At 41.2% G+C, this 24,678-nt stretch overlaps 1 protein-coding gene across 11 annotated transcripts in view; it reads right to left on the bottom strand.

Annotated features, from left to right (window-relative positions):
* Positions 1-1,481: 1,481 nt before the first annotated feature.
* Positions 1,482-24,678, bottom strand: part of usp9 (ubiquitin specific peptidase 9) — a 36,754-nt gene continuing 13,557 nt past the window's right edge. For 6 of the 11 annotated variants that reach the window (XM_040005612.1, XM_040005602.1, XM_040005601.1 and 3 more), the window contains 38 exons: positions 22,880-22,984; positions 22,531-22,737; positions 22,298-22,434; positions 21,308-21,346; positions 19,745-19,878; positions 19,560-19,650; positions 19,246-19,359; positions 18,908-19,136; positions 18,431-18,526; positions 18,076-18,287; positions 17,620-17,860; positions 17,277-17,426; positions 16,961-17,081; positions 16,703-16,833; positions 15,872-16,150; positions 15,636-15,761; positions 15,159-15,296; positions 14,813-14,979; positions 14,604-14,712; positions 14,366-14,512; positions 14,084-14,230; positions 13,747-13,954; positions 13,431-13,651; positions 12,937-13,124; positions 12,250-12,423; positions 12,020-12,161; positions 10,395-11,151; positions 9,190-9,313; positions 8,873-9,098; positions 8,625-8,754; positions 8,274-8,459; positions 7,768-7,988; positions 7,570-7,658; positions 7,323-7,479; positions 6,953-7,165; positions 6,361-6,390; positions 4,972-5,070; positions 1,482-3,629 (listed from right to left, as the gene is read on the bottom strand). In XM_040005612.1, the coding sequence (XP_039861546.1) occupies positions 3,387-3,629; positions 4,972-5,070; positions 6,361-6,390; positions 6,953-7,165; positions 7,323-7,479; positions 7,570-7,658; positions 7,768-7,988; positions 8,274-8,459; positions 8,625-8,754; positions 8,873-9,098; positions 9,190-9,313; positions 10,395-11,151; positions 12,020-12,161; positions 12,250-12,423; positions 12,937-13,124; positions 13,431-13,651; positions 13,747-13,954; positions 14,084-14,230; positions 14,366-14,512; positions 14,604-14,712; positions 14,813-14,979; positions 15,159-15,296; positions 15,636-15,761; positions 15,872-16,150; positions 16,703-16,833; positions 16,961-17,081; positions 17,277-17,426; positions 17,620-17,860; positions 18,076-18,287; positions 18,431-18,526; positions 18,908-19,136; positions 19,246-19,359; positions 19,560-19,650; positions 19,745-19,878; positions 21,308-21,346; positions 22,298-22,434; positions 22,531-22,737; positions 22,880-22,984 (6,528 nt within the window). In that variant the 3' untranslated portion in view covers positions 1,482-3,386. The remainder of the gene's footprint in view (positions 3,630-4,971; positions 5,071-6,360; positions 6,391-6,952; positions 7,166-7,322; positions 7,480-7,569; positions 7,659-7,767; positions 7,989-8,273; positions 8,460-8,624; positions 8,755-8,872; positions 9,099-9,189; positions 9,314-10,394; positions 11,152-12,019; positions 12,162-12,249; positions 12,424-12,936; positions 13,125-13,430; positions 13,652-13,746; positions 13,955-14,083; positions 14,231-14,365; positions 14,513-14,603; positions 14,713-14,812; positions 14,980-15,158; positions 15,297-15,635; positions 15,762-15,871; positions 16,151-16,702; positions 16,834-16,960; positions 17,082-17,276; positions 17,427-17,619; positions 17,861-18,075; positions 18,288-18,430; positions 18,527-18,907; positions 19,137-19,245; positions 19,360-19,559; positions 19,651-19,744; positions 19,879-21,307; positions 21,347-22,297; positions 22,435-22,530; positions 22,738-22,879; positions 22,985-24,678) is intronic. The other 5 variants (XM_040005606.1, XM_040005607.1, XM_040005608.1 and 2 more) reach the window with 5 other exon arrangements.

Raw genomic sequence — 24,678 nt, 5'->3', positions numbered from 1 at the left:
TTTGATTGGCTGAAGTCATTGCGGAGTCCACACCACATACAAAACAATGAACCCCATTTCAGTGAGGTGGTTAGATGAGCAGGTTTTCCTTGTGTGAAACTGAGTAGTTGCAGAATTTTAAAGGTGAAGCTGTGATATTATAATCTTAAGTTATTTTTGACAGTGTTGACTTTGCACAATATTTTGTGACTTAAGCTCAACAAGCTTTCAACATGCACAAACTTTGGGGAGTTTAAAAGAAAAAAAGGAATATAGTGCGGGGGGGGGTTCTTCCTGAGTTGTGATGATAATCAGGAGCAGGTGTTTCAGCTGTCACACCAGCAAAGCTTTAACACACTTTAAAAAAATACTCAACAGATATTTTTTAACCCTGTTAAGGCTAATTAGTTTTTAATTTGAAACAATTTGTATACAGGTTAGAATTTGCATCAGGTTTTAAAGATTTAGTCAGATTTACTGGGGGAAAACAAATCACACTGAGGTCACCAGTTATTATTTTACTGTTTGGTGACAGGAATAACTTGTTATACCAAATCCCTTTGTTTTTAGGTTATGGTCTTCTTTGAGGAGCGAGGGTCGTAATGTGTTTCCCTTATCTGAAAGATTTCAAAAGTTCTTTGGGGTTTTTTGGAAAACAAAATTAATTTTAGCTGCTTTACTGTAGTGACCACTTCTAAACACTAGAGGGCATCTTATTGGGCAGGTGATTGAACTTTCAATGCATTGAAGTACATAAGCAGTAAAATAGCCTGACCTTAGTAATTCATCCCTGCTCTCAGCCTTCTGAGTGTGACCCAGAAATCAGTAATAGTGAAGGGTACGTGGAAAACAGACTGGAGACTTGATGGAGGCGAAACAGCCACGTGCTTGGCAAGAGTTTGTTAAAGAGACTTAATTATTTTGCTCTTGTGGCCACTATGTAAGATTCACACTTTCAACAAATACTATGTTCTTTTCAAAGTATGACTCCCTTGAAGTTGGGCCTTTATTAAGGCACAGATTCAATAAAAGTCACACTGCACACACACAAGTATACAAACCATGGCAGTTGTTTGAAGAGCTAGTCTTTTTTTATAAGTTTTGTTAAACAGTTTAGTTTTTAGTCAAACATATTTAATTGACATTGTAAAAGGAAAAAAAAAAAAAAAGGTCTCATTTTACTACATGGCTGCTACCTCGCATCTTCGGTGGGAGGTACCAAAGGGGAAGGGGAGGAATTGAGGATGTGCAGTTCAGGAAATGAGGAGTGTGAGTGTCTCTGTGATAGACAGATTTGAGACATTTTCACAGCAGTCAGGTTTTGGCCATCAAAGCAGGAGCACCACAGCTGTAATTTATTAGTGGTGGATTCCATTTAGTGGAGACCCGTCCAGGGACAAATTGATGCACATTTATCAATTAACCAACAGAACAGTTCATGCAGAATCGAAAACAAGTCAAGTATCTTCTGAACTGTCCAACGCTTAAAAATGACACGCAGGCAAGATTCCATGTTCTTTATTTGCTAAGGGCGCAATGCTTTTTTTTTTGTTATATTTCTGTGCACAAAAAACCTCACAAAGTGAAAGTCCACATCGCGACTGTAGCTCCAGAATTCAACGTCACACCATGGCCAAAACAAAAGTCGGCAAAAAACAGGGCGCAGAACTCTGTACAGTCAAATATCTTCTTTAAAAATAACACAAGGACAAAAATGTTCCTCTTAAATCAAATTCTATTTTTTTTTAGTGAAATACAACAAAATAAATTCTATAAAATAAGAGCAAAATATTTAAATATAATACGGTGGGCAGAATATTTTCATTTGCAGGAGTATTTGGTATGTTTTTGACAAAAAAAAAAAAGAAAAAAAAAAGAATAAAAAAAAGAAAATTACACGCATTCAAGTTACCAATTAAATACAGTATTTACTGATGTTTACCTTTACTCCTACATAATCACAAGTTAGCTCAAGTTGCAACATGACTAACCAGCCGCTATTCTTACGGTAAAACCCTGCTGTGGGACCTATTCTCAAAGGTGGGGGTGGGTGGGGTGGGGTGGGTGCTCGCTGCTGCTCAGGATCAGTCACATCATCCCAAACCGCAGCCAGATGCCAAACCTGACCAGCTCCACGGCAGAAAGGAGGCCGATGGGCAACAAAGTCTGTCTACGACTAGGCTCTATTGAAGAGACAGAAGCAAACCACACAGTCTATTATACACCAGAAAGCCCAGTACAGCAGTTCTGTTGCATATGTGTTCATTTTCCTATAGATGAAAGCTAAAGTTGTCTAACCCACCGAAACTGACTGCCAAATGTGAAGTTGGAGGATTATAATGTGCAATTGAAAAGCCACTTATTCATACATTGGTTCCAAAAAAACAAAAAAAGTATCGCCCTCTTTGTAGACAGGGTAGATGAGTAGAAAAAAAAGACAACCTAAAGGGTAACAACACCCCTCTGGAGATGTGGATTAAGAACAGCTTTTAGGTTGTTATGATCACAAGTCTTCCCATGGGCTACACTATTCTGGTGAGAAGCCATGCTAAATGTTACAGCATATTAACTAGAGCTTCAGAAAGGATTGAATTAATTACCAGAACCAAAAAAAAAAAAAAGAAAGAAAATGAAAAAAAAAAAAAAGACAAAAGTGAGAGAAAGGCAATGAGTTTCAGAACAATGTTGCATCAATGCTTTTTCACATCAACCAAACACCATTAAAGTCCACCCAACCATTCCACGTCTCGCAGTAAAACCCAACCACAGCTCGCGGGTTGATTTGGCGTGGGTCGTAAGGTTGCCAAGGAGCTTAAGAAGAATATAATTATGATGATAACAATGCGTCCTTCTACAGGTGAATGACCAGAAACCGTCCGATGGCAGAACAAAGTTTTACTGCTGAGCATGGGTGATAAAACAAAGAGGAGTTGTTGTCTTCTTACAGTTTTTTTTTTTCTGGGGGGGAATTTTTATTATTTATAATATCCATTTTGTTTTTCATAACATCTGCAACATCTCCCAACAGCAAACCACACAGAGTTATGCTACTGGGGAATCTGAACAGTCAAAAACATTAACATACTATGTACACCTTTTCGTCGTGTAGACAAGCGCATCAGCATCGTCAGCTCCGGGTAAATTTGTTTTTTTCGTTATTAGAACTCTTGTCCACTCCCTCGCCTCTGCAGCCGAGAACGGGCCCCTGTCGCACAGTCAGGCGGCCTCAGGTCAGGGGAGAGCGTCTCCCGCAGGCTGTCGGGGGGAGTGGGGACAGTGGAGAGAGAAGTGGCCAGGCTCTACCCTGCCCTGGGGCCAGAGAGAGAGAAAGAGAAAGGTGGGACCCGGCGAGAGGAGAGAGTGGGACGATGGAGGCTCGAGGCACAGCACAGGAAGGGAGGGGGAGGTTACTCCTTAGGCGGGGCAGGCGCTGGGGTGGAGGTGGGGGCGGGAGCGGGAGCGACCTCCTCTGTGCCCTCCCAGTTCTCTTGTGCTCGCGGGCCTGTTCCTGGAGTGGTACCGGGGGCAGGGGCGGGGGCGGAAGTCTGGGTCGGGCCTGGAGTCGGAGCGGAGGCCGGACCGGGGCGCTGGGGGTTGTTCATGTGCTGAGCAGCAGGCCCGGTGTACGGCTGCCCGTGAGGGTGGTTGTTCTGTTCGGGGGGGAGAGCGTGGAGAAAAATAAGCACATCATATAAGAAATGCACTCAAATTAAAACATGACATGCTTTAATTGCATCCACAGCCACGTGTTTTGTGCACGTGCAACGCTGCTGGGGCCAATAACTCCAAACTAATCTAAACTGACAGACCACACCTCTGCTGCTGAATCAGTAAAAACATCAGAGCCACATTTCTTCACTACAGTCAACATGTGCACCACAGATTGTTTTTAGTCCGTGTTTGCTTGCTGTAAATGCACTAAACAGGAAATTACTCTGCCTTTCACGAAGCAGAACCTATAAAAAAAAAAAAATTAAAAATCCCCATCTATGACTAGTAATGTATGTCTTCAGTAGGGATAAATGCCCTGACAGCCACAGAGTCACTCAAGGTGAAGCCACATGCCGCTTCCTGTCTACATTTTACTTGCACTTGACCTCAAAGACGGATGAAGTGTTTCTGATGAAAGAAATGAGCCTGGTGTGGTAAATTACTGAATACACAGACAAAACGTGCCAAAATCAGTGTAAAGGGATGAACTCAAGTACAGTTTGTACTCGGGGAAGCACACAAAGTTGTCTGCAGTGCAGCATTATCACAAACTGACAAACCTGAGTCACTGATTGTGTGAGCACTCGGGCACGAAATAATACTCAGGAAAAAAACACTTTTCACCATGGTTACCAGCATCATTAACAGATAATACAAGACTCGCTACGGGGATGGAAACCACTGTCTAAGACTGCGTTCTTTTACCTGTGCAATATGAAAACTCGAGAACATCCTGTCTCAGAGTGACACTGAAAAAACACTTCACAAGCTCCGCACTTCTGGGATGGATTTATTTATTTATTTTTGTAAAATCAGGTGTCGTAACCCCTCCCTGAAAAGTTTCCAGTTAAGCAAAAGTTGTTGGCAAACAAAAACTAGGAGATGTCATATTTCTGTGTCCCTGTTAAATCCAGAATTCATCTTAAAGTCTTTCCTCTCACACACCAAAGTTCAGAAACCCCATGTTCAGCTAGCAGGCCCCTCTGCTGTGGACCGAGCTCCCAGTTTGGGTATGGGAGACAAATACTTGAACTGTACTGTAAGATTATCCTTTTTTCTTTAGTAAAGAGCTGGATACTCTCTTAGTTATGCTGCTAAAAGCTTAGGCTGCTTTCTATTGCAAGTTCTTTTCCCCTCACATGTTATGATTTAGGTTCAAGGTTCTTTATTTGTCACATGCATGGTTATACAAGTATAACACACAGTGAAATGTAGCGTAATTTAGAAAGATAGAACATCCTTTGATGGGAATGGGCAGTAAGCTGTCCTCTGAGACACTACCTGCTGAAACTGGGTTGTTCCGGGAGAATGTGGGTACAGAGACGTATCCTCAGGTGGGGAGGAGTCCTGATCATCGGGTGCTTCCTGTTCATCTGGCTCCTAGAATAAAAGAGATAAATATATGTTTGTAATCACATATCAAGACAAAAACTGGAAATGTGCTCATCTATTTGAACAAAGTATAATAGTCTGACATCAGAGAGTAGCTTGTGTGGGAAAGTCAAACTTCCTACTGTGTTGTCAAGTAAATAAGGTTTAGGAGATTGAATTATGTGTGTGGGTGGCGTCTACAGCTGAGAGCATGAAAAATGGAGCTAACAGAAAGTGCACATGAACCTCTACTGTGGAGGTAATTTCAGTGCGTCGTTTTTAAAGGACAAGGCTCATTGGCATTTGTACTTTTATCATGCTATATCGAATAACATCAGCCTCATCGTTTTACAGTCTTATTTCTGAGGCAAGGTCAAGTACACATCAACATTACAACATGATGTAACTGACAGGACCTGAAAGCTATCTGAAACATCACGAGTTTATAAACTTTTCAATTTAGCTTTTGTTCATTATTTTGTCACAGATTAAAACTTAATACTATGAATATGATAAGTTCTGGCTTTTGATTTGATCCAAATAACAAAACTGACAGCTTCACATTAGGGGCTGCTTATGCCTTTAAGAGTAATGTGCAACTTTTGAGATCTAGAAATGTACAAATCTGCAAAACAGCGGCTAAAAAAAGCACAACGGCTTAACAGTTAAAATACTGTAACTAGCATTGAATGCTCAAGTACAGCTGAGGCTAGGAGAAGCAGGTGGCTGGCCGTACCACACTGCAAGTTGGGGAGGAAGCAAAAACTGGCAAAAGAGCACTAGACTGAGATTGAAGACTGGCTATGTCAGTGCTGCTGAGACTGGGCAACAGGACAGGAAGAGAACAAAGATCTGTTCACTGTGTGCAGCTGCGTAACATGACTTCTCATGCTTAGTTACACTACATAGCATCTCATATCTCACCAGTGGCCAGTACACCTTGCCTTTTACTTGAACAGCCAAGAAATTTTTTATTTTTTTTTTTTTTTAAATAAAATATCATGTACGCTCACAATCTGCTTTACCTACGCAGAGTGGACATGTACAAAATTGGAGTAGTTTACTCTAACTGCACATCCTAAATTATTTACATGACATTTATATTGAAAATACATGCAAAAGGCTCATCGTCATAGTGTTTCAAGCCTCTGACTAATCTACAAGAAACTCAAAGCTGTGCAATTCGATTTAAACTGGTGTTAAATGTGATGGAAGCTAAAACTGTTGTTTCTCTGCTGATTCTTTTGGTAGGTTTTGTCTCACTTCCTTCTTTTATGTCGTGGTGCCTGGAATACTGACCTTCCCTGGGCTTCCCTGAGTACACTTGAGCTGTGTATGGAATATTACAGGAGAAGTGTGTCATTTGACTGGATTTTCCATTCATAAAAAAATATATACAAGTAACGCATTTTAAGTGAAAACAACACAATCATATCTGTGTGTATTGTGAACTGCAGCCATGTAAACAACACAGAGTCAAACATGGTAAGCTGTACTTTAATCAAGCTCAGTTTCTTTTAGCTGAGCACTTAGATTCCAGATAATTTACTCTCTGTATGTTTTTTTTTTTTTTTATTAAATCAGGATACAAAGCTAAAAATACACAACACATTTCGTGCGTAACTACAAGAGGTAGAGAAAATGGTAAATTACAAATTTTCTGATCGGCTTAATATTCGATTAATCGCCGTGTTAGTACTCATACATATCCACATGTTAAATGCTGGTCATGTTAGACCATTCATTTGGGCTATTTGTGTTGAAGTGATGTGATACACATTCACATTCAGCCTCAGGCTTACAATATTTTTTCTGTTACCTCTCCCTAAGACTGCAAGATAGTGTTAAAGAGAATCTGTGGGTGTGTACAGTACAAGGTTAATGGTATTACCTCCTCGGGACAGAGCTCACAGGCCTTGGCCAGTGTCATACGTGCACTGTGAGAGCGCTCCAGGAAATATCCGTTGGAGGTCTCGTTGCTCTGAACAGGAGGTGACCAGTTGTTGTAGGTGTACTGTGGATTTCCTGTGTATGGCCTCCTTTCCAGCTCATCGCCCAGCCACTCCACTGCCCACGTCCACTTTCGCTTCAGGTCACCGTTACTCTGTACAGACAAGCACAGAAATGTAACAAACGTTTAAATGTTTTAAAGCTTCCAGCCTTTTCACATGCCAAAGCCCATCAATATACCTCTTTCTTGTTGTTATGTTACTTAGTGCTTACTTTGGTCTGCATTAGTTAAAGAGAGACAGCCTGTTTACCTGTAAGATCTGGTAAGCCACAGAGCAGTTGCTGAAAAGGGCCACCATGCACTTAATGCACTGATAAGCTCGTTTCTGATAGTGGTTCTTGGAGCGCTGGATGGTGTCAAAAAGCCCATCTCTGTCATCGGGAATGCCCTTCAGCGCATTGTGAATCCTACACACACAAAAAGAAGCAAAGGAGAAATTTAAAACCACGTTCAAGTTTAAAAATTGTAACTTTCTGCACTCAGCAATCAAGTCTGACCTGTGTGTTTGCCAGGAGTCCTCGATGAGCAGGATTTGTAGCAGCAAGTCCAGGTAAGGCCTCAGCTCATAGGTGTACGAGTACGCCACCTGCAGACAATGTGTACAGTCTAAATACAAGCACTTGTAGACGTTTATAAGTAAGAAACCTATGGAGTTCTGAATATCATGTTGCTCTGAAGAAGCATTAGATGTTTACCTGCCAGAGCAGCTCACTGAGCACAGTGGAGGAGAACTGAGGGTTCTCCCAACAGCTGAAGCGAAGCAGCTTCACTGTCTCTTCAGAGTTGCTGCAGTCCTCAATGATCTTCTTCACGTAGCTCGTCCTCACAAACAGGATCTCTGCCACCAGCTGCTGCACAGGCATCACTGGAGCTGTCAGGTTGGTGTCCCCATATGGGTTAGGAAGAGGGGGATTACCTGCAGGAAATACAAAACAAAAGTTAAGATGGACTATCCTACAAATGCAGGCGGATATTAGCAAAGTCCCTCATTCATCATCTTTGAGAGCCCTCAGCTCCAAGCTGTGCCTACACAGCACAGAGGCTCAGAGTGGCTGTTTGTCAGTCACTAGATCCTGAGCAAGGATGAAAATCCTCACTGGGCTCTCACTAACCCCTTTCACACAATCACTTGTTCACTTTAACTGAGCTCATACAACTTGTGCCTAAAAGGAGAAGGGGAGGTGGGACCCCAACAACTCACCATTGATGGAGGACTGCATGCGTGAAGAGACGTCACAACAGCGAACCAGCTGAGAGACGACAGTGTAGAGCTTGCCCAGTTCAGCATACTGATACTTAATTGGAGGGCCAGGCCCCTCGTCCAGAGCGACCAACATGAACGTGGCAGGAACATTCAGCTTCAGCAGTTGCGTCTTTTCAGCCAGGCCTGCATGTGGCAGGAGTAATGACAGGTCAGAAGAAAGTAAAAGCATTCCAAGCACCAAATAACTTTAATTACTAAAGAACTGAATAATAGTTTACATAAAATTTTGTAGAATTCATTGAGGAACAAATGTACATAAAAGCTTAACAATCTCTGTGCGCTCCTTACCCAGATTGGCGTACATGACAAAGAGGTTGAAGTACTGCTGCAGATGACGGCCGTGCTCAGAAACTTCTCGTCTGAGCAGGTTGAGGACAGCTCTCAATAAGTGGTCACTTAGACTGAGGTTATCACAGCCCTAAAACACAAACATGAAATCAGTTGGAGTCCATCAAAGGCATCGTGTTAACATGTGAGGCCAGACAGAGCTAATTGAAGTCCTTTTTCCAGTGCCCAGATGTAAGCCTGGCACCAACCTGAGCTGAGGGTCCAGGCGAGGCAGTGGGGGAGGGGCAGGGACCATCTTGCAGGGAGAAGTGAGCGATGAAGACAATGAGCTTGGCAAATGCCCCACGGACCTCAGCGCTCGGGCACTCGAGCAGGTACTCAGAGAACCGGTTAGGATAAGCAAACAGAACGTTGTGTGCAAACCAGTAGCGTACATTCTTACTGTGTCTCAGCAGGATGCAAAGGGCATCATACCTAGAGGGGAAAACAAGATAAACATGTGTAAACAAGGGCAGGAACACTTGAGGGGGGAAAAAAAAAGGAAAAAAGAAACAGCAAGGCTCACCAGTCACTGGCAGGACCCCGTACTACTTTCTTGGTGTGAAAACCTGTGCTGAAGAGAAACCTAGCTGCCAGCTGAGCACTTATCATAGCAATCTCCTCTGCCTCTGGCAAAAGGTGGTCTTGTCCTAAAAGAAAGAGCAGCGGTTACCAAAACAAAGAAAATATTCCATGTAACTGCAGGTAATTCTTCAATGCTTAAACATGCAACTAAGGCTTCACCCAACTACTTCTCCTTAAAGTAACTACTGCACATCAACAGAGCTGGCTAAGAAACACACAAAGGAAGTGAAATATGCAACTCCACTGGAGTGTGTAAATAGCAAACAGACATTTCCTTTGTTTGGAGTTAGATGAAACATGAAATGCACATAATGAAACAGCAGATGGGAAGTTGTCGGCTCACAAAATGAGGCAGCAGCTTAAAGGCTCAGAGCAAGCTCAAATAAAATGTGAAACTACCTAAACTGACACTGTATGTCGGGTTAGTGCGTGGGCTAATCCACGTGTCATACATATAGATACATTTTCTTATGATCAGAACAAATTCTGTGTTTTTGGGGTTATGGCATCACTGGGCTCTAATCTCCAAAGATTAGTGATACAAATATTTTCGGCAGCAGCTGTATCTTTAAGAGAGAAGCTTTGAAACCCACAGATCAGATACAATGAGGAATTAATCAAAAAGATCAAAGTAGGTTTCAGGGGGAATTTAAGATCATGGCCATTACTGGAGGAACAACACAATCTGTGCATCAGTAATGAAATACATGCTATTATTTTTCATACAACCTGTCAACATGAGTGGATGGTTGGACTGTCTTATCTGAGTATTGTTTACTTTATTCTCGCTGGTATCATTTTATCGATTGCCTGTTTTCATTGCCATCTTGTTCAGGTCTCCCTCTCTTAAGAGGCTTTCCAGATTACATGGACCTTACCTTGATTAATAAAATGATCAAACACAGCTATATTAGCTGGTGTTTGCAACCATGATTTACCAGCATGATATCTGGCAGCAGATGGCTTTGTAAACATCTGCTACAGTTAATGTTTCCAGTATTGGAACCATGTCTCAAAAGGTCTGAGCAAACATAAAGCAAAAAGAAACTAGCACTAAACTAAACTCTAGCTAAAAAGAGTCATTCGTTTTTTCGGATCCAAAGAGTTAGCTCTGAATTTACCCGCACACACAAAACTGATGCATACCTGGAGGAGGGTTTAAATAGACACTGTTACAGGTCAGAAGTTTCTTAATGAACTGGAAATATTCCAGGCTGTATTGCATTCGGTTGTGCATGAATTGGACGTTCTGTTTGCGGACGCTGCACTCGATAACACCAGGCATCTTGACCTGATGCGGCTTAGTGGAGGAGATATTCAAGTCCGAGATGTATTTGACAAGCTCGCTGTCCTTGTCCATTGAGTCCATACGTTCGTAGAACAGGATGTAGGCATTCCACCAGCGTTTCTGCCTCCTGTACGACATCCTTTTCATCATATGATCAAAAACCTCGCCCATGTATTCCCCTCCAAAGCACTGGTTCTTCATTTCCTCCTCATCGTCCATCTTGCACTCAGTCACATCACCATCATCAAATTTATACCAGCGGTTCTTCTCACCATCACCCCCATTCCTCTGGATTATATACGAATAGTAGTGTCCGCCACTGGCCTGGCCTGAGTGGACCAGCACTCCCACCAGGCGATACTTGGAGCTGCCTGGTGGCGTCGGTTCAGAGGGCTCATTCTGTTGGATAACCTGGTTTTCCGGATTTACGTCGTCGCCTTCTAGCTTGGCCACACCTGCTACCGTGTACGGCTCCATGTCGAGCTCCCTAGGGAACTCAAAATAGTCATTAAACTTGATGGCACACTCCCTCTCCCAGTCGTAGTCGAAGCGCTTCAGCTGGATAGCGAGGACAGGAGGCAGCTTCTTGATCAGCAGACGTTTCACTGTGTCCACCTGACAGGGAGAACAAGCATCACAGATTATCTATGGCTCCTTTAAAGCAAAAAGCATAAAAACAGGTGAGGAAAAGGGAACTGGTGAGAAGTTAAACAGAGGACAACAAAGTTTGTTTAGATTCAGTGTGAAAATGATGGTAAAAGTTGGCGTGAATTTCCCATGAGCAGTTACAAGTAGAGGTGGGAATCACCATACATCCCACGATACGATATTATCACAATATTTAACTCACGATACGATATTATTGCAATTTTTAAAAAATATTTTGCGATATTCAGATTCTGTACATGAAGGTAAACGTTTTCAATATTCATTTTATCTAATATCAAAGTCTCACACTCAGTCTTTCTCTCATTCCAGTCAGTTTTATTGTTGACAAACTGAACGGTTTGTATTACAGTCTAGTCCAACTTAACTGAATGCAACCATCTGGTACAATTATAGCTATTCTGAACTATGCTATTCTGATAACTATGCAGCCCCTTCAGCAACTGAAGAATTTGAAAGTAAATTAAAACAAAATATAATTTTACATTAAATAAAAAAGTTTTAAACTTAATTAAAATAAAACATGTCTTAAATTAAAATAAGTACACTGTCATGTTTATTGCTGCCAAAAAAAAAAAGTTAAACACATTTGGACAGTGTCAGGATTCTTGCTCAGAAAAAAGATTAACATGCTCTGAAGTCAGAGCATGTTCCAGTCCACAAAAACCTTTTTTGTAACAAAATATCGATTTCTGCTGTCCCTGTATCGATACATTATTAGCAAACAAAATATCACGATACTACACTGTATCGATTTTTCCCCCCCACCCCTAGTTACAAGCATCACATACTAAACAGAAGGACACCAACTTCTCACCTTTTTGTTACACTTCTCACAGTGGTAGGCGTTTGCTCCTTCCAGCAGATCTCCTTTTACATACTGCTCCATTGAGTCCAACAGGTTCTGATGGTTTCTGATGTCTACATTGAGTGTTGTGAACGACTCTTCACACTCATATCTGACAACACATTTTTGGGGGGTTAAGTATACAGTGTCTTAAACTGCTGCCCATATTCAGTCACCAAACACAAAGTATGTGTACTTACCTGTGTGGGCATCCTTGACAGATTTTCTGGTCAGCAAAAGATCCTCCCAGCACCTTACTGAGCATGGCAGGGTGGCCCAGTGCTTTTAAAGCCTCGTCTAAACTGTCCACCAAAGAGTTGAAAAACTCCAGTGCATCATGCTGTTCCCTCAAGTTAACTGGCTCACCCCATAACCTAAAACAGGAAGACACGGATACATTATGGTTGCTACGTTGGTCGCCTTGCTAGCAAACACTGACACCACCACAGCTCTGAAAGCATTTATAGCAGTGCTGAGGGCACAGGCACTCAGATACAACATCAGCTTCGACGCTGGTGTAGGAGTAAAAGACGCTGAAGCTGGAAGCAAAGAAATCAACAAGTTTCTTTTTCCCCCCTTTCGACGTCTTTTTCTTTTCAGAATAACTGTATAATCTGGGACACGCTAAGCTTCTATATTGATGTGGCATTGACATTGTGGTAAAAACGGACATGATCATAGACTGCGTCTTCAACTCAACCGCTGTGGTACCCACGGTTGGCTGAAAACCACAAAAAAATGCCGCCTGTGGCAGGAGATCTGACATAACTTCTGGAATCCCCCATTCGCAAGGACGAGAACATTTAGTATAAGAGCCCGCTAGACTTCAGGAACAGGTAACTAGGCAAACTGCTGATCCAATCAAAACAAATGAGTCTTTGCAATACCTGAACTGTTTCCAGAATCCCCTAGGGACGTAGTACTGCAGTCTGGATGCAGCCAGGTGGCCAAAGATGACCTGCAGGTGACGCAGGACCCCGATGTTGTACTCTTTCCTGTCTTCTGACTTACTGGAAGGTTTGTCATCAAACTGGTGATGATAGCTGAACACCTCATCACGAGGATCTACATTGCTCTGTGGAAACAAAATACGCAGGTGAAATATTGATATCCACATGTGTCATTAAATCTAAAATTGTTTATCGTTTTTAACTGCTGCTGTTTAGTTGGGAAAACAAATCATAGCAGCTAAATGAGAACTGGGAGGGAAAGTCACTGTGTGAAGTGATTTGCTATTTGGTCTTGTAATTATGCTGCCCTCAGCTCCAAGCTCTACCTACATGACCTCCATGCTTATAGTTGGCCAGTCTGTCAGTCACTGGATGCTGATAAAGGATGAAAACTGGGACTAAATCTCTTGCAACACAAACTCTCACTGTACCTCATTCTCCTGCTTCTCATCCCCCGACATGTCATCATCCACATCGGTCCCCGTGCCCTCAATGGCAAGGATGCCATTGCGGATAGGAGGGATCATGTATAGCTGCTGAATGACAGAGTTCATGTAACAAGTGGCCCCAGCGTTCTTCAGACCTACAAATCCTTTGTTGGGCCGTGGCCCCACTGGAGGCAAGTACTCCCACTCTGTCAGCGTCTCACAACCTAGATGGAGAACAAAGTAAAAACACCCTCATGTATACTGTAATTTACAAGCTGCTTGGGCGGCGTCATCTCTAAAGCCAAAGCAATCTCCATACCTAAATAGTACATGTCAGTCAGAGTGTCGACTATCTGTTTCAAGTTGCGGACACAGCCAACAGCCAGCGCCACGAGGAGCTCAAAACCAGCATTGATGGAAGCAGGAGTGCTGCACACTGGGATGGCCTGCTCTGTGGGGAACTCGCCAGTCTTCATGTACTGCAGGTAAACATTAGATGCTGGGAAGATGAAGTCATCAATCAGCTCCTAAATCAAGCAGGAAAAAAAGGAGAAGAAGAAGATATGGTTTCTTAGTGATGTTATGTGAAACAAGAAAAATACAGGATGGACATATTCTCATTATAGTAGCACTGTTTTCATGAATGTGTGTTTCACCTTAATGAGGTTTGCTCCTCCCTTCTCGCAGCCGATGTAATACTTCTTCTCTGGGGTTTGGAAGGCAAGAAGCTCTTTGGTGACTCCAAGGTGGCCCTCCAAGATCGTCTCCTCCACTCCAGTTTCCCCTGTCCTCTTCACTTCGTCCTGGCAAATGAAAACATACAGTACAGCCTCACTTCTGCCTTAAATAACGAGTTGAACAACAGCTTATATTATAATTCCTTACACATTTTGCACAGCTAAAACAAATCATTAACAATGATTAAAAGGCTCCTTTACCCGTATTCGTTTCAGCCAGTCGATCTCATTGTTGAGCAGCACCTCAGCGTTTGGCAGGTTGATGTTGCTATTGTAGGCATAGTTTAATAAATGTCTGAGCAACGTGAAGTAGTCCCCAGCATGCTTGGCTCGCTCTTTGGCCGTACTCTGGAAACAGACATGGATTAAGTTAGGATTCTGTAGTGTGGACTGCAGTGATGTTATGGTATTAAAATACAAAAGAAATATAGCCACTCACCCCTAGTACAGTAAAGAGGAGGGTGATAAAAAAGAGAAGGGGTCGATGGCCCATACAGCACCTAGTTGCCATAAGGAAGAACTGCTCCTGGGCCATTTGCCGCACAGATCTGTTGAAAACAGATTTCAAAATCAGCATCATGTCTCCCCCACCCAAAGCTTAAATCTCATGCCTCAGAAGGTGGCTAGAATGCAAACTGGTATCCTTACTTGCTGTGGCAGTGTAGCAGCAAGTCTATGATGAAGGTCTGCCATGCCTTCTCTTTACTGAGTGTGTCCAGAGCTGTGGGCATGAGGGCAAAACACAGTGTCATCACCTCCAGGGCCTCACAGCACACCTGCTCATCCTCTCCATCTGGTTCCTTTGCTGCATTCGTCTACAAAAACAAAGACAGATAAAGGTCACCAGGCTGATCAAAACCTCATATAGATTTAGACTTTTGCTGATCAAGCTTTTGCATTCTTTCCTCATACATCAAACACCTGATGGCAGACAGTTTAAAGTGCTGCTGGAACACAGTCAACAAAACACATCAGCATTCAGAGTCATTTTTACCTTCTCATAGATTTTGCTGATTTCCTCATTGGAACTGAAAACAAGCTGCACTGTACCACAGCCTGATGCCCACACAATTTTCTGTATAGCACGGATCACACAAATGTCCGGGATGTACTTCGATGCCTGGAAGAAATTCTAGTGAAAAAAACAGTTCCAGAAAATCTACTGTTACAGACATAATAGCTCAAATGGGTCTACTCATCCAGTGTTTGCTTGAATATATTTTATGCTTTTCATATCAACATATAATAATTATAACTATATATCAACCTACTTATGTCAGCCCTTAATCCCAGCCCTTTTAATGCTTATAAACACATTTGCCTTTATCATAAAAAATAAAAAAAATTTTTTTTTTTTTTTTTTTTTAAAAAGGTAAGATACCCTGACCTCCCTACAAAACCAAACAAAAAACAATTAAAAAAAAAAAAAAAAAAGAAATCAGTTCCTTTAACTTATCTCACTAAAATTTACCTCATCAGAAATCTGCTGGGCCAAGCGAATGGCTACATTTCGTAGCATGCATTCTGAGGCAGGGTTGGGGATGTTTTGCAGGGCACTCTGGAGGACCAGTGCCTGGTCATGAGTAGCCTGATTTATCTGCAGAGAGGTGTTGAGAAAGAAGCAGGCACGTAAGAGGCAAGCATATGTGCTAGTGTCAAACAAGTAATACAGGTTTGTCTATGTGTGCATCATGAGTGTGACCTAACCGGGGAGACAGGAATATTTCCCTCTGCATTAGGCTGGCAGGCCTCAGCAACAGCCTTCACGTGTCCAAAGCCTACTGCAGTCAGGAGGAGCTTGGCGATCTTGAGCGCATTGAGGTAAGCTCCACGCCGTGTCTCCATGTCAGCAGATGGGAGGAAGTTGTTTCTGGTGAGCATGCTTAAAACCAGGGGCAGACCACCGCTTTTCAAGAAATTATACTGGAAGTCGCTGGCATCCTCGCCCAGAGTGGCACTGGCTGGCATCAGCAAAGCATACACAACCTGGAACGCACACAAGAAAAAAAAAAAAAAAAAAAAAAAAAAAAAATCAATCTTACATTTTTCTAGCACGCCCCACATCCAAGAATCAAACAGGTTCAAAAGCCACACCCCACAACCTTTGTCAATTGTTGGGACTGAAAGTTTAATCTGGATGAAACAACCAGCATGGCAGCTTCAGCAAACTCATTTTTAAAAACACGTTCTCAGCAAAAATCATATTCATCCAATGTGTTTATTTCATTTTTCTCCCTTGCTTGTCAACTCCCCATAGGCAGTGACTGCATGCCCTATTAGTGGAGGAAAAAAAAAAAGTTCTTTAAAAACATAATGAGGGCTGGAAAAAAAAAAAAAAAAAAACCCTAACAAAACTCACTCCTGTGTAATATTCCTATTAAATACAGATTACACTATAAAATTACAGGTGCCAGTGGAGTTGTTCCACTGCTGGTCAATGTACAGCAGCATTATGTACATTATGCAAATCTGATAATGAAGGGTATATAGATAAAAGGGAACACAATGTATAACAAGGCAGGGCACAGTGACACTCACCTCAATGAGGTAGAGCACTTGTGAGGGTGAGGGGCCAAAGAAGCGTGAGTCCAGAGAAGGACTCAGGCTGTTCTCACCAAGCTTGGCATGGTCCAGACAAACAGCTCTCAGATTCTCCACTGTAGTGTTATCTAAGGACAAAGAAACCGCACAAACAAGACCACTTAAAATAACACCGTCTGTGTGCATTAGCATAGGAGTACATTATCACCAAGCAACCTAGGTGTGTAATATTGTGAGCACAGGTGTGTGTAATACCCGGGGGCATGAGTTTCATGAGATCTCGAGCTCCATCTCTAAGCAGGGGCATGTTAAGGTTACACCCCAGGTCGGCCACTTGCCACAGGAAGGAAATGTAGCGCAGATGCAGCGACATAATCTAAAAGAGAGCAGAGGGTGTTACAGTACGTCTGCTTACATACTGAGCAGCACATAATTGCATTACTGCATCATATTTAGAGGGGTCTGATTAACTATCAACTAGCACTTGTTAGTGCTGTACAAGTATATGGAACATATATGGAACATGGAAACTGCATGTGCAGCTTATGCAGAATCTATTCACTTTACTTACCACACCCGGAAGACAGCTCTCCACCTCAGGGTTGGGGCCATCACTGTAGTGGTTACCGTGGTTACCAGGAGAGCCAGTGGATGAGTCAGATGAGCTGTCTGGACTCGAGGGCATATTGGCACTCACCTGGGTCAGCTTGGCTGTGATAAGCTGTATAAAAACAGTTACCGTGCAAGGAAACATTTTTATTTCAAAGTCTTAATATTGGTATAGGCAGCGTTAATGCATTATTAATAAAGAGCAAAAATAAATATATAAGGAGTACATTAAAAAAAATAATCACAGTACAGCAGCTTCAGCAGAGTGATTCTTTTGTCAGTCCAACAGAATATCACTCTCTCACCGTTTTGTCCTTCAAATTGAGCTGTCCAATCAGCTTCCTGTCGTCAGCTGGATCAACAACCTCTCCACCAATAAAGAGCTCGATCTTGGTATGGGCAGCATTTGCTTTTATCCTGTTTAGAATACCACGCCGAACCGAGCCAATTGTGTCATTTGTGTGTGACCAGATATCCAAATCATCCACCTGTCGACCTTGGTTGGGGAAACGTACAATCAATGTGATATGCTTCCCACGGAAAGCTCTGCAAGAAGAAAAGAGTAAAGAGGTTCAAATAACTGAAATATAGTAAAAGTAATGTCAACACCTTACTTATCTCATGAAGAGAAATGTTGCAAAATGTTTGTGCTGTAGTTTTGTTTTCATGTCTCATGTTTTTATTTGTCAATCGGATGACATTCGACAAATGAGATATGGGCATTTATGATAACTGAATCAATGATGTAATTGCGACAGTACCTTGACATGGGCAGTATAGTCCTCTCTTCATGGTAGTCACTGTCACACTCATTGATGTACTCCTTAAGCACAGTGAGAACTCGTACCATGCGGATGGCCTCCTGACGGGCACAGTTAATGCTGTCTTTATCTCCATCTAACACACAAAGGGTGTCGTAGGATGCCTTCAGGCGGTCAAAACATGACTGGATGAAGTCTTCGTGAATTTCAACCTAAAAGGGGGGGACAAGAAAAAAAATGGTCAAAGACTTCAATATTACTAATGTATATAGTATATTTGTTAACTGACACATGCGAACTAACAATTTGGAACAGCAAATGAAACAGTTTCTCTAACTGAGAGAAGTCACAGTACCTGGTTAACTTGTAGTTTTGGTCCCAGATTGGTATAGATTTCTTTCAGCAGGTCTATGGCTCGGTTTGCAATGTCGTCACTTCCTTGAATCACGACCTGGGAGAAAACAGAAGAGCTGCAAGTCAGTCTTTAATGCATTCATGTGTGTGGATGTCTGAGATAAGTGCACAGCAGCCTCATCTTTAAAGGCCATGTGAAAACATTAACAACCCAAACATCAGGTAGTTGTGTGAAGCTTCAAAGCTGCAGAGCATGCACAGTAAATCTTTATTAAAGCACCTAAACAGAGAATTTGTAAGTTAGACATCTTAGCTCTGGGGCACTAAAGTGGCAAGAAAGGTGAAAAAAAGAGAACGTGATTACAATCTTCAAGGTACAATTTTTTTTTCTCCTAAATCAAATTCTCATGACCTTAAAAAATAAATGTTAAAGAAAAATAAAATGTTCATGTGTGCCTGTTGCAACTTCTCTCCTCACCCTCCAGAGATAGTCCAAGCCTATTAGTTCCAGGTCATCCATCATGTAGGCCCTGCGCTTTGCTACCAATTTCCCCTCCCTGCAGTTGACAGCCTTGAAGAACCTCTCAAAGCACTTCATCCCATTCTCTGTCAGCAGAGAGGGATCCAACTGCAAAACATTGTTCTCAAAGAAGTCCTTATTGATGTCTGGGTCCAGATCTGGCTCGTCACCCATCAGTTTGGAGTACCTATTAAGTGATGGGAAAGAAACACATCGTTCAGAAAGCATACTTTGTGATTATCAAATGTCAATTAAGAAACTAATTATGCCATAGGCAAGGAGAAATAGAGCCATACCATTTAAAGCAAGCCTCACGGTCACAGAGAAACACTGCGTTCTCAGCCAGACACTTCCAGATCTGCTTGGCCTGCGGGGCACACAGCCACAGCTGGCCATCTTTTAGCAGAAACCTGGTACATACAAATTTAAATTTAAATGGACCCTGGTGGCCAGAAGGTCAGAGTGATGTTGACGCAATATGTGGACTTGTATCATATTTGCACATTTTTACACAGGATCCTACCTTGTTTCTTTCTTTTTTCCCTCCAAGGAGTACTACTTTACTACTACATTTTATATATCTAACTATGCAATGCCCAATGTAATGTACCTCAGGAAGTTGAGCCTTTCCTGGACTTCCTGGACATGGCTATAGCGGCTTCCTGGTCTAACTGTCTGTGGGTCGAACTCTGCTTGTTCCTCTGAAAAAGAGACATGTTGAGTCACACAGCAGGTTGTACACAATTCAACTGCCACAACTAATATAGAGGACCATATCTGGTCTGACCAAAGTACCTTTAGACAACTGCCTCATGGTCTCCATGTAGGCTGAGAGGTTCTCAGCCACAAGCGTCACCAGAGCGTGGTTATGCTGCAGCTGGTTGATCAGGTCATGGCGGTAAAAAACATGAGGACTTCTCTGAGTTTGACTGAAGAGAGAACAGCAGGAGGATTGGTGGATATAGGCGGTTTTAAAGCAGTGAGTAAAAACACAAGACTGTTGACCAGCCTGAAATTGAATCTACATACTTTTAGTGATACAACTGTGATTGAGAAAACATAGCAAGACTGATTTCTCATATGTCTGTATTAGGGGCATAAATAAAGCAGCTTTTATTGCATCTGTGTATGTATATATGCTATAGAATAACCAGCAAAGAAAGTCATATCAATAAAGGCCATTTCATGCCTTATTTCCACAAGAATGTTTTGGTCTGAAAATGAATAAGCCTGCAAACCTGTACTTTTGAGAGCCAGTATAAACCATAAAGAGTCCTGCGGGAATCAGCAGATACTTAAAATCATTTTAATATTTTTTCTTTTCCCCATCCCATTATACTCATCAGCTATATTGTCTTATAAGAACTTTAAAATAAAATAAAAAAATAATATAAACGGTACAGTGATGACACCAATTATCAATTTGAATTCATAAAAAAATATAACATTTTAAAAAATATATAACACCAAAAAAAGGGAAAAAAAACATGTTAACATAAATGAGACATGTGGATCCAAGGCATGAAATACCCCTGATATTTTTGCATTGAATGATTTGAGCTGAAAGGCATCAGGAAGAGCCGGGCTCCATCTCAAAGGACCTTTCATTGAGCTGTGCAACTCACTACTAGATTAAATGCTGTGTATGCACCATGGCTCCCACCAAGAAACTCCCACCAAGCGTCTCTAGAGAAATTAAACACACTAGAGTTTATCAGTGATGGCTGTTCTTCACCTATTATATAACTACATTTTACATCATTGAGTAACCGCTTTGAAATAATCAATCACACCCTGAATGTATTAATGTCACCATAAATACAGAGATTACCCTGATTCTGTTCAAATCTGAGAGCATAACGTTAGTTACTCATGTAAGCAGTCCACAGACCTGTCACACTTAAGTTGTTAGAAGCCTCATGTGACTTCAAAACAAAAATCCTTACTAAAGACAGTCATCAGTTACAATTATGAAACAAACTGATGCAACTTTGGTATATAAGCTATAATTCTCTGTAGGACTCATTTTTGCTCTTAAGGGGAATTGCTCCTATAAACAACCTGACAGCTAAGCAAACACTTGCCACCTGGGTCACCAAGGTTTCAAACAACACAACATTAATGATAAAAGTTAATGCAATTTAGAGCTGTCCTAATCTTGTCTGACCTACACATGCACAAACTTTAAGGAATTTGTATAAGCAGTAAGTCATTTGAGATGAAACCCATGAAGGAATTGCTTAAGCGTATTCACGGCAGGGATTTTGCATTTTTTATACATTTTAATATGTCAAAGAGAAAGTTAGACTTGACGTAACACAGAAATAGGAAGAGCCCTGGAATTAGCATTAAACTTACCCCGCTAAGCTCGTTTGTATGTAAATTGGCATTTTCTTTCTGAAAAACAACAGGCATGTGTGCTACATATTTTCTACAGTTACTATTAAAGAAAAACACTACTCCAAGTCTAAACAATTTAATGTTGCACAATCAAACTCAAAATTATTTATTATAGTAACTTTAAATCAATGCTATTCTGGGGCCTGAAGACCCTGAGTTGCTAGAGAAAAAAAGAAAAAAGAAAAAAGAAAAGGGGGGGGGGGGGGGGGGCTGCACGATAACCTGATTCACTCGCAGAACAAGCTTTAATGTATGCTTGACTTACACTTTGGAAAAAAGCCAAGTGTTAATAATTAAATTGATAATGGCTGAATTCCATTAAGGTATATTTGTGAGCTGTAAAGTTGCTCAGATGAACTTAATTAACTAATATTATTTACTGGACAGAACTAGTATCGTGTCTATAAAGTATTGTGTATTTTGACTGGCATGATGCGATCTTATGTAAAAGCTTTGGGTCCGAATTAAAGCGGAAAGTGCAGCTTTTCAGCTCTTTCCAGTGTATTCAAAACAAAACAATGCTCACCAACCCATGCTGCTTGACTGATTTACTGAGAGATATTGAACAAATAAGGAAAAAAAAAAAAAAAAGGTTGTCCAGCTTTGTTGGTTAGTGCTGATGGATAATTAGTGCACTGGAATGAGTTGCAGACAAAAAATGTTATCTTACAGCGGTGTAATAAAATGTAAACTGCAATGCCGTTAATTTTCTGAAATGCAAAATTGACACGCCTCAGCCATTGGGATAAATGCTCAGCTCAAACACAGAAAAATTATGTTTTCTTTATGAGTGTTCAGGCATTCTGTGCAAAATAAATATAAATAATTCATTATAAAGCATTAAAAGTACAGTAAATGACACCTTTAAAAAAATAAAAAATAATTGCCAGTATTAGAACTGTGCTTTTTGTGCATTTATGTAGGAATATATTTCCACCATGACCTTACCTGAGGTTTTGAGGAGCTTCTCCAAAGAGGCTACAGATTTCTCTGATTTGCTTAAGGGCAGGGATCACCCATTTGTCATTGGTTCGTAGCTCCTCTATGAAGCGATCTATCCATTGAATCTTCTGGGTGTCTCTGTCCTGTGAATGAAAATTAAACATCATCAGTATAGAGTTAAGAAAGACCAGCCTATTATTTTCATATTTTTGGAGTCAAACATAAACCGCAGCATGTACCTGTGAGCAACTATAGTCCAATATCTTGATGTGAGCACTGAGAGCCTGGTCCATGATGTCTACAGGCACATCATCGCTGTGTGCCAGGTTCCACAGCAAGTTAAGGACCTTGTGGGCCATCACACCATCCTTATCATCCTCAGCCAAGCGGCGAATAAGTTCCAACAGTTTTTCACGCTGCTTCTTGCTGGCATTGGTCCAGCTTGCCTATAGAAGTTGGGGGGAGAGGTGTTACAGTAGTATCAGTGGAACAATTACACTGCAGCACGATTCAGCTGAAAGCAAATGAAAAATATACATTGTGGACAAAAATCCTCTATCGCCTGTAACTACTGAGGACAAGTCTCACCTTGAAACAGTCAAAAAGGTGATCCAGCTGCTCAGGCGAGAAGTCCCACGCCAGCTTAGCCAACAGGTCGTGGACATTTTTAACGATGGCCTCATGTTTACCAGCCTGCAGACATACACACACAGAACAGTTCAGCTGTCAGGGTCACAATATTTATATTCTACCAGAAACTTTGTGATAAAGGGTTTACTCTGGCTATTATAAAGACACTACAAAAAGTATATTCTAATTTGCTTGTTTAAATGAGAGAAAATTCCCTATTAACAGTGGATCATTTTAAGTCAATTTACTAGAATGTTGAAAGTGCGTGAAGTCTGGTCCAGAGAAGTTTACTTTCCAAATCATGTCCTTTTCTTGGTGATGACAGTGTTCTACATGCTTCAGGCTCCACCCCAGCTCAGCCCTGACTCACCTTCCATCTCATACTTTCTATCTAACCTTTTTGCTAAGAATAAAAGGATGTCTGTATTTTGCCAGCTTAAAAAAATATCATGCAGTTCAACCTTCATGTCTGTCCTTGACTATGTGCATACATTTTAGTGTCCTGCTGCAAAACAAAACTACATCAGTATCTACCATAGAATACAACACTTCAAAAGTTATGAAAAACTTTAAACTTATGTATTGAAAAGGTTGGATTCAATTGCTTTTAGCTAATAAGTAGTGGTGCTTTGTAAATGTCATCCATTTATAAGAGACTATTACTGCTCCCAATCCTCCTCATATTTCTCATCTCTTTAAATTTTCTAACTACAATTCAAAACCCAGTAAAAACATAACCTTCAATATTCCCCAATGTAAGCAGCAAACTTGGCATGTCAAGTACATACGCACTCTTCAACTAGAATAAAGTCGAACCTGTCCTTAAATTAAAGTTGTGATCATTGCTAACAGGTTTAATTATCCTTGCAATTGTTTTTAATGATTCGTTGATTATTGTTCTGTTCTGTCAGCTGATTGTATTCTTTTGAATCTTTGCCAGCTCTTTCTTGTAAGACAGATTTGAAAGATGACGTATACATTCTCAGTGATTTATAGGTGTGAGCACTACAGAAATCTAGAGCTGTGTGCCATGATCACACCATGGAGGCACAGTTTGTACAGATACTGCACAAACAGGGTTGAGGTTAGAAAAAAATACAAATCTATAAAACATACCTGGGCAAGGACACATCTTTTTATTTATTTATTATTGGTTCCGCACTACTGACAAGAATGTGGCAATCTTTAAAATCTTAAAATTGTAAAACATAGTCCAATAAAGCTGGTGCCAGTGCAAAACAATTATAATCTTGAGGATTCTTAGAAACCACTAGTAAAATCTCTCTCTAAAAAAGAAAAAGACAAAACAAAACCACACATTTAAAAGGTGCTTTCACGCTGCAATCTGAAAGCCATCGTTTTTAATGACTTGTACTGTGCAATGGCAGTCTGTTGCCATGCAGAGCAAAGCCCAAGCATAGACCTCAGGAGCTCTTGTGAAGAATGAAGTTGCCTTTGCTACAGCAAATACAAAAGGGAGGAAAATTTGATATTGTGCGTTGGTGCATGTATGCTTGTACCATTGTACTGCATTTATTGCATTCTTTTCTTGGAAAGAGCTGCACCAGGTATGCATTTTAACAGTGACATAGCTTGCTGCATATCCGCAATAAGGGTTAATAGTTTAGATGACTGACATCTTGCACAAGTTTTTGAAAGTGCCCATTTTGCTCCTTTGGCCACAGGTCCCTGAAACACTGCACTGAACGCGAACGTCAAGCACAGTGCGTACCACGTCCTAGATCAAAGCCCCATAA

The sequence above is a fragment of the Simochromis diagramma genome, unplaced genomic scaffold (genome assembly GCF_900408965.1).
Source record: "Simochromis diagramma unplaced genomic scaffold, fSimDia1.1 OVJJ01000501.1, whole genome shotgun sequence".
Taxonomy (NCBI): Eukaryota; Metazoa; Chordata; class Actinopteri; order Cichliformes; family Cichlidae; genus Simochromis; species Simochromis diagramma.
Note: the sequence above shows the minus strand (reverse complement) of the source record. Positions and strands in the feature narration are given on the sequence as shown.